This window comes from Mercurialis annua, linkage group LG5 (genome assembly GCF_937616625.2).
Source record: "Mercurialis annua linkage group LG5, ddMerAnnu1.2, whole genome shotgun sequence".
Classification (NCBI taxonomy): domain Eukaryota; kingdom Viridiplantae; phylum Streptophyta; class Magnoliopsida; order Malpighiales; family Euphorbiaceae; genus Mercurialis; species Mercurialis annua.
The window spans coordinates 44,927,066-44,936,560 of NC_065574.1; the positions used below are offsets into that span (position 1 = coordinate 44,927,066).

The 9,495-nt window shown below is 35.2% G+C and overlaps 1 protein-coding gene across 1 annotated transcript; it reads left to right on the top strand.

The window, feature by feature from the left end:
- The first annotated feature begins 345 nt into the window (after window positions 1-345).
- Window positions 346-2,087, top strand: LOC126682406 (putative UPF0481 protein At3g02645). Its single transcript, XM_050378072.1, has one exon. It carries the CDS (start codon window positions 420-422, stop codon window positions 1,956-1,958), a length of 1,539 nt encoding a protein of 512 aa, XP_050234029.1. The 5' UTR covers window positions 346-419; the 3' UTR covers window positions 1,959-2,087.
- Window positions 2,088-9,495: the final 7,408 nt, after the last annotated feature.

Consider the following 9,495-nt stretch of genomic DNA (forward strand, 5'->3'; position numbering starts at 1 on the left):
CTCTCTCTAGAAATAGTAAAATTTGGTTTTAACCGAACCGTACCGAATCAAAATTTTCGATTTGGTTCGGTTTTATTTTTTCACCTCCAAATTAAAAGTTCGGTTCGGTTCGGTTTGAGAATTTTTCAAACCGAAAATCGAAAAACCAAAAAAATTTCAACCGAACCGACCGATGATCAACAATACCTGCAATTAAAAACACGAACGAAAACCACATAATTTAGGCATTGACTTTTACACTTACTATAGCAAAATCTCTTTGAGTTGGTCATTTATTAATAGTTTTTTTCGCTATAAATTAATAACCCATTTTATTTGCTGAATATATCAAAGATTAGACTTTGTTCTCTCTTCCAATTTCTTTGAAGATTCAAAGTTTATTTTGTTGTTAGATTCAGCAATTATTTGCAGCAAGAAAAATGGCCTCTGTAGATTCCATAATCGACATGGATATACAAAACAGAGTCTCAGAAAATTCCATTTTTTATTCAAATTTCAACCAAGAAAAATGGATAGAGCAGATGAAGAGCATACTCAACAACAATGAGGATGGTCATGGAAATGAAATTGACAATCCTGTCACCATTTTTAAACTGCCTTCGTCGCTTAAAGCGACTTACGCTGAAGCTTATACACCACAAAAATTAGCCTTAGGACCTTACCATAATTTCTTGCCTAAGCTTTACAAGTTGCAGAAGTGCAAGCTTCGTCAAATAGAATCGTTTCGTCGGCAGCTTAATTTCCCCGAATGCAAAGTTCTCGTTGATCAAATCAAGGGAAAAGCGGGAGAGATTCGGCTCTGTTACTACGAGAGTTTCGATATGAATGATAATACATTGTCCTGGATTATGGTAATTGACAGTCTTTTCTTGCTGCAGTTGATCTATAAAGAAGCATACGAAAACGTAGATTCATTGGAGTTCGTGGACGCATTCGGAAGCAAGATTACCTTGGATCTTATCCTTAAAGATTTAGTGATGATTGAGAATCAAATTCCATTCTTTGTGTTAGATTATCTTTTATCTCTGTCCAAATCTACATTGGAAATTGAATCTTTATCGAGTATGAGCATCAAATTCTGTTCAAGAATTTCCCCGATAGAACTGCAAGGGATATTTGTCGGACAGAATTTTGACAAGGCTTTTCATCTGTTAGATCTTCTCTACAAGATGATTTGGTATGGAGGGTCGATAATGACTGTACACAGTGTAAGCCCGTTTTCGACGAGAAGGAATAGCATCTGGAGTCAACTATGGAGTATGATTAAGACACTAAACATCGGTGTCTTAGCCATCCCCGTAAGAATCATCGATTTAGCTCTGAAAATCTTACCATTACTCGGAATCTCCTTTTCGTTCGAAGCATCAGAGGAGAAACATTTGATCCCTGCAGCACTGCAATTGTCGGGTGTTAAGGTTAAGTTGTGCAGCACAACTCGCGGAACTAGTGCCATTGGATTCGTCAAGGAAGATGTCGCTCTTCGTCTTCCAATCCTCAACTTGAATGTTTATTCAGATGTCATTATCAGAAACTTACTCGTGTATGAAACTATTGCCAAGCCGGAGACTCCAAATTTCGCCCGTTACATCGAACTAATGGAAGCCATGGTTCAAACTGTTGAAGATGTGGAGCTACTAAAAAACAAGAGAATTTTGAGGCATGATGGAGACAATAATGAGGTTGTAAAGCTCTTTAGCGGAATTAAAAGTTCCATTCCGTCCGGAGGTAAGTCCGATTTGGATCGTACAATCCACGATCTTAACGAGTATTACAAAAATCACTGGAAGATAAAGCTAAAGACACTAATGAAGAAGTATGTGTATTCTTCATGGAAGGTTCTTACAATTTTTGCTGCCATATTGCTCCTGCTGTTGATGGTTCTTCAGACATTCTGCTCAGTTTTCAGCTGCCATGGTATATTCAAGATCAGGATGAGTAGCTTGATTTCTAGCTTCTAGCTCGTCTGCTTTTCAACTAGTCATCAAACTCTCAGTTAATTACATGTTCTCTTGTATTGCCGTTCTTATCGATTTCATGGAAATAGATATGAGAGAAAGGTTAATCCGACTCTCGAACTTTTTTCTTGAGGTTAAATTAGTTACTTTTAATTTTTTCAATCAATTAGATTTTAAAATTGAACAAAGGGTCAATCCGATTCTCAAACTTGTATTTCGGGATCAAATAAACCCATTTTAACTTTTTGAGTTAATTAGGCTCAGAATTTGTAATTTCTAAAGTCAAATAAGTCCATTTTAAATTGGGTTTTGTTGATAAGTATCTATTTTAGGTCAAATATTACCAAATATACGGACTTTACCCAACACCTTTAAAATTAAAACAACTGCAATAATACTTTTACGGATAACACGTGCTTTTCCATTTTCACCTCAAAATCATATTTTCTCTCTGACTTATTTCTTCTCAGATTTTAAATTTGTTAATCATCAATGATTTAAGAAAATAAGATCAGATCCGAGTGAAGATCATTTGTAAATTTCATCAATTGAAGAACAAGAAGAATCGGCATTAGCAGAGGACCGCATTAGCTCCTTCTCTTTTCTCACAGACGGTTTCAAGTATAATTGTACCCTTTGCACACAATAGTTCAAAAGCTTAATCACCAAAAAAAATCCCGACCTTTTAAACCTTTTTTACTTACACCCGGACATTGCAATTTTGTCTACATTACTCTAATTCGCACCTTTCGTTTCCAATTACACCCTTAAAATTAAATTAATCTTTTTCACTAGAAAAAATGTCAATTTGATCCTTCATTTTTAATTTATTTTTTGAAAAGTATTTAATATACTAAAAGTGAAGAATCTAATTGATATTTTATACAAAAAATAAAGGATCAAATTGGCTTTTTTTCAAATGAAAAAGGGTTAATTCAGTTTTTAGGGTGTAATTGGAAACGAAAAGTGCGAATTAGAGTGATATAGACAAAATTGCAACGTCAGAGTGCAAGTGAAAAGGGTCTAAAAGGTCGGGGGTTTTGGTGATTAAACCTAGTTCAAATTGATGATCTATTTTGTTCTCAATCAAAACATTACTCTACTCAAATTGTGATTTTGTTGAATTTCTATCTGCATAATATTATCAAAGTTTTGGTTTTGATTTGAAGTAAAAATCAATTGCAAATTTAAGTTTCAAAGTGAAAATCAAAATTTCGGATATGAGGGAGTTCATATCTCTTCTTATAATCTCATTTTATATAATTTAATTGCAATGGATTCCTCTCTTTTGATTTTAATTCAATGTTGTTGTTTTTCTTTCTGTTTCTGCTGCAGTTGTTTTCTCCTTTCCCTTGTCCATCAGCGACGCCGATTTCTGGGCTGGCAGTTTCTCGGGGTCTGACCCCTGTGATTGATGTGATGCTGTTTGTTTGATGTCTTTAAGCAAAATTGTGATCTCCATGAATGCTTTGAACATAGCCTGGTTGCTTACTGTTCATTCGCTGGTACGCCTACTAGAGCTCCAGTTTGTGGATTCGCTTGCCTTGCTATCTGCGGATCGCTCGTCTCTCCTTCCTCACTGCCAGCCGGGAACAGATTCAACGTCGGTTGTGCGTCATCTCCATCGTTTCTATCGGTAGCCGGTGGGGTATCATTTCTAGGGGGGTTCATTGCTGGATTACAAACTGTGAAAAGAAATCAAGAAGGATCACTGAAATTATAAGTCCACGTTCACCACACCAAATGATACTGCTCAAACTTCCGAGGTCGCCTAATCAGTATTTCCTACACAAGTAACAATGTAAGCTCAAAGGACCTCAGGCTGGTGTTGCCTGAAAGCCACTCTAATGCTTAAGTCAGATGGATTTTTTGGTAAGTGAATGAGTATTTGAGTCTGGTATGTGTGATTACCTTCTCAAACCTCAGTGTTCTTCTATTTATAGGGTGTTTTTTACCAGTTATTAACTGGGAAATCATGGGTATCGGCCATGTTTTCTGATGGCTCTCACTACTAGAAAACAGTCATTTAGCGACGGATTTTTCCGTCGCTAAATGACCGAACTCCGTCGCTAAACACGTTTAACGACGGATTTGCGACGGAAACAGTCCATCGCTAAACACGTTTAACGACGGATTTGCGACGGAAACAGTCCGTCGCTACATTTTTGGTCGCAACGTTTGACAACGACGGAAAAAAAATTTAGCGACGGATTTTGGTCTCGGTTTTAGCGACGGAATTTTAAATCCGTCGCTAATTAGCGACGGATTTAGCGACGGATTTTAATCCGTCACTAATTTTAAAAAAATTTAAAATTACATCGTAAAATAAATTTTATTTAATTAATCACTCATCCGCGCCCTCCGTCACTCACCCACCCGAGTTAAATCACCCACCCGCATCCACCTGTCAATTTTCGCTAACTTCCCAGTAGGTCACCCATCCTTCCATTGCTCCCACTCAAGACTCTTTAACCTTATAGTTCTCCCGCGCATAACTCCACCTTAACCAGCTCATATTCATGTTATATATTTATGTATATTATACTTAAATGTAACAAAAAAAACCACAAATATTTGTTTCCATAATTTAATCCCACATTCTAAGATAATTTTTTTATAATTAATAATTTTTTAAAATATTTATATACTTTAAATAAATAAATAATTTGTAATTATTATTTTATAAATAAGGTTTAATTATTAATTTATAAATAAAAACGTTATAAATTTAATTAAAAAATTATTTTTTATTAAATACTATCTTAAATAATATTTTTGATACCTTTTAATTTTTTTTTGACAATGCAAATTAACGACGGATTTGAAATCCGTCACTAAATTCCGTCGTAAAAGGCGTAATTTAGCGACGGATTTTAAAATCCGTCGCTAATTGTGGAAAACAAAAAGGCGGGAGTACTCCCGCCAATAATTAGCGACGGATTTTAAAATCCGTCGCTAAATTTTACCAAAACAATTGGCGGGACTACTCCCGCCAACTTTAGCGACGAAAAATCCGTCGCTAATGTTGGTGGGATCAATCCCGCCAATTTAATTGGGCGTTTAGCGACGGATTTTAGATCCGTCGCAAAACCCGTCGCTAATCAAAAAAATAGCGACGGATTTTAGATCCGTCACTAAAATCCGTCGCTAAAACGCTGTTTTCTAGTAGTGTCTCGGGCCACGTCCTCCGACTATCCCGGGTAGTGAGATAGTGGAGGTGTAGGCGATGTTATTAGAGTGTTCTCATGTCTGGGCGATCCCTTCAGAGTATTTTCGTCGAACTCTAATCAGGGCGCTCTCAAGACATCCCGGGGCGATGCCTTGGCGATCGTGCGGGAGATCTTTGATCGAGGCGTTCTCAATGTATCGTGGGCGAGCCTAGTTTACCCAGGTGATGCCTGAAGTCCGGTCATTTCTAGATCGGTATCACAATGGAAGACTAGACATGACAGTAACCTTGTCGTCACTTAACATACTAGCGTCCATGGCATCAAAGATGTTCTTAGCCATTTCGATGAAAGAAGGAAAACGGAAGCAAAAAAATATAGAAGAGAATATCTCAAAGAAGTAAAGAAAAGAAACAATGAAGAAGAGATCTACTTATAATCTTTCCTATGAAGGTAAAAAGGAAATAAGAAAGGGGTAAAGAGGCAAACACAAAAGTAATAAATGGCAATAAATTAACTGCAATCACTGCCAGTGCTAGAACCGAAGAGGCACAAGCAACCCAACCGCCAAAAGCAGTTAGGAGAGAGAAGTACGATGTACGAAAAAAGAGGAAAATTCAAAAGACGTGATAGTTATAACGCACTACCCCCACGACACTATAAATACAAAAAAAAGAAAGAAGAAAGTCATACGCAAAAGAGGAACGACCTAGAATGAGTCTTTTTGTAGCTTGTTTGGGTTGGGGTAAACAAAACCAAACAACCAAAACAAGCTACAAAAAGCACAAGAAGAACCAAAGAATAAAGAAAGGAAAAAACAGAAGAGAGGCGCCCTAGTTGTTTCAAATATTCATTCTAATTCCCTTTGCACACGGAGAACCAACATAAACTACAAAGAAAAAACGAAGCAGATAGTCAAAAGCCAACAGAAACAGGCACAAAAGGCAGCATCAGCTAAAGACGAGCGGAACAGAACACAAACGGCAAAACAAACCAAAAATTGAGAAGAATCAAGAATTACAAAAATTGCAGTGATCAAAGTTAGACATAAATACCCAGTCACCGCAATAGCTCATAGGGGGATATTAATGACGGAATAAGCAATAATTAAAGGATAAGGGTTAAAGCCACAAAATCTCACATCGGTTAGGAGGGGAGGAATGGACAAATACGCTGGAAACACTATAAAAGGGGGGACAAGCCCATACGCCCGGGACACGCAACCTGAACTGACTAACACGATCACTTCACCAAACGACCAACAGATCCAAAGCATCGAAGCAGATCCGGGGTCTCAGGCTCACGATTCCCGAATCTCTTTCCTTAAGGCCACTTTCAAACATCCAGATCCATCAGGAGAAGAATGATTTAAGGAACCACTGCAACTAGTGCCATTAATGGAGTTTAATGGATAATAGCTGTTGGAGTAGTGGTAATTATGATTATTACTAATGAATACCGATATAAATTATTGGATTTTATGAGTAAATTTCTGGAATTTAAAAGTGGATGATTTGCTTTTGATCTTTTGGAGTGGTTGTCGAAGAAAATAATGTGTTTGTTAGAGAAGAAAGTGGGAAAAAAGTAAAAAAAGATCCTTAAAATTACTTTTGATTTTTTTGATATAGCCTATGTGGCATTTTTTTAACAAGTTACTCTCCAATTTGGGAGAGTGATCTCACACTCTAAACAGACATCTATTAAAGGATTTAAAGATGCATTTTTCCTGAGTTTATGGACCAGAAAAAGACAAAAATTAGTTTAAGGACTAGTTAATTAAAAGTGGTATAATTTAAGGACCTGAAAATGGATTTTTCTAATTTTAAAAGCCAAATACACCAAGTTCTTTACTCAAAAAAATTACAGCCTATTTTTTACATTTATATACCAATTTACTTCAATAGTTTTATTTTATACTAGTTTCGCATTACGTGCTATGCACGTGGCTCGTAACGTAACTCGTCAATGTACAAATTAGTAAATTTATTATCATTATATCAATTTTTTATTTATAATTAATATTAAATTAGTTAATAATTTTTGTAATATTAAATTTTCTTTTCATACTGAAATTATCCTTATTTTGGTTTTATAATAATTATAATTAAATAATTAACTAAATTTTATTAATAATATCTTTTAAAATAATAAAATAAAAATTTAAATAATAATATAATGACTAAACATAATATTTTAATTTTGTAGTTAAATCAAACTAAAAGATAGGTATTCCTACTAATTTGGAGATAATTTAGTTATTTTTTACATACTAAAAATAAAAACTAAATTGGAGATAATTTAGCTATCTATTCTAATTAGGACTTTAATTACAATAGTGATTAATTAAATAATTAATTAGTTAATGACTGTAAAGCCTTCATTTAGTAATAAACTGAAAATGATTATTCAGTAAATTTGCCTGTCCCCCCCCCCCATCCGTGCTTTTATATATAATATAGATGTATATTTGGCTTTTAAATTTATAATATAGAAATAAATAATTAAGCTTTTGTGGTAAAGATAAATATTCGTAAATAGTGGAGAAGAGAGAAGTGAGAAAAAAGAGTTGGGGTTTATAAATAGAGAGAAAAGAGAGACGGCAAGAAAATGAAGAACAAATGTAGGAATAGGTAATGTGTTTTTTATTAACATTCAAACGATGTCATTGCATACTTCGGTTTTTCAGTTCGGTTCTATTAACAGAGGTCATATACCAAATCAACTCAATAAACCGAGATAATAAAAATCTCTACACCAACATACAAATCATTTTAACCACTCCACTCTCATTTTCAGTCCGGATTGGTTCAGTTTTGCGGCTTGGTTAGATTTTTGCTTAGTCATTGGGTACTTATCATATAAATATTAGATTCAGATAAAATTTACGAATAAAATAGATCATAAACTAAGAAAGAGATTAATTCGAACGTAAAACCTATATAACTATATTTAATTTTATTTATTACTTCCAATATGTTAGTATGTCAAAACCGAATTTCCAACTTCAAACTATATATACAAATTATTTTTTTAGTTTTAGTTTATTTACAAGAAAAATGAAGTTGAGGTCATCAATAAATAACATGTTGAATTTTTCCATAAAAAAGAATAACATGTTAAATAACTTAAATTTAGATCCTTTCAAAGAAAAAAAAAAGCTGGTTGTAATAAGATGTGTGGAACTGCAAATATGCCTTTTCGTGTAAGCATAGCCAGCTGAGTAAACAGAACCTGGCACTTCTATTTCCTCTTTATATAACTTAATTTTAGCCTTAAATCTTTTATTCAATGTGAGAAAAAAAGACTCCTAACTTTACATGATAAATTGATTATCTTTAACGGAAATTACACATATATGGCGACATCGATTACACATCGATGCAAGATATGATCGAGCAGCTGAGCAGAGCAGAGCAGCCCAAACCAGTGCAGGCTGTCTCATGTCTAGAACACAGTCTACGCGTCACCGCCTGAACTCACCCCCTCAAAGAGCTTCCAATATCGAGGCAAATAGGAGCCGAACGACGTTAACCTCAGGAAACCAAGAAATTGAGCCTCTTACATTTCTTGCAGTAACAGGTTGTATCCGCAGTGTCATTCCTCTTCGGCTTGATGGCGGTTGCTTGCCTTGTACTCCATCTGGAGTACCGCGAGAACCAGGGTGAGGCGTGGTTCGTCAGATGAACCGAAGCCCCACGATTTTCTTCTGCTATTCAATTAGAAGTATTTATAGATCATGAGACTATCTGTTAGAAGAAAACCTGCAAAGGGAAAAAGATAAAATAGGTGCTGTATGCATAGAAGAGACATAGAACAATACAAAAATGCAACACAATGTCTAGAACCTGCAAGCTTAATACTCCCTCCGTCCCGTTTAATAAGTCCCATATTCCATTTTGGGATGTCCCATTTAAAATGTCCCATTACTATTTTTAGGATGTTTTTCTATTGAATACCCTATTTTGCCCTTATATTAGTTATTTTAGAGGAGCTCTATGGAAAATTCCACTATCATTAATAGGGGCAAAACATGAAAAAACATGAAAAGACAAGAATAATTAATGTTTTCTTAATCTGTGTGTAAAGTCAAATGGGACTTCTAAAGTGGGACGGAGGGAGTATTAATTTTGGAGTTATCCTGATTGTCTGCCTACGGAACTATTCCCATACGAGGCAGACATTGTACGATCAATAATGAATTAACCGAGGTCTAAGAAATGAATTAACAAATGCTCCTAACAGGACTGCTAAAATTAGAGCTTACCTGCATAGGATTCAACCGGGTGACGATGCAACTATTTTTAAGTGGATAAGAGATTCCATAATAGGTGAACCTCTCAATGTTATGCACAATTCATCAAAGACGGCAAACA

Bases quoted from the DNA above. Each gene is read 5' to 3' on its own strand.
- LOC126682406 (XM_050378072.1), top strand. From the start codon at position 420: ATGGCCTCTGTAGATTCCATAATCGACATGGATATACAAAACAGAGTC.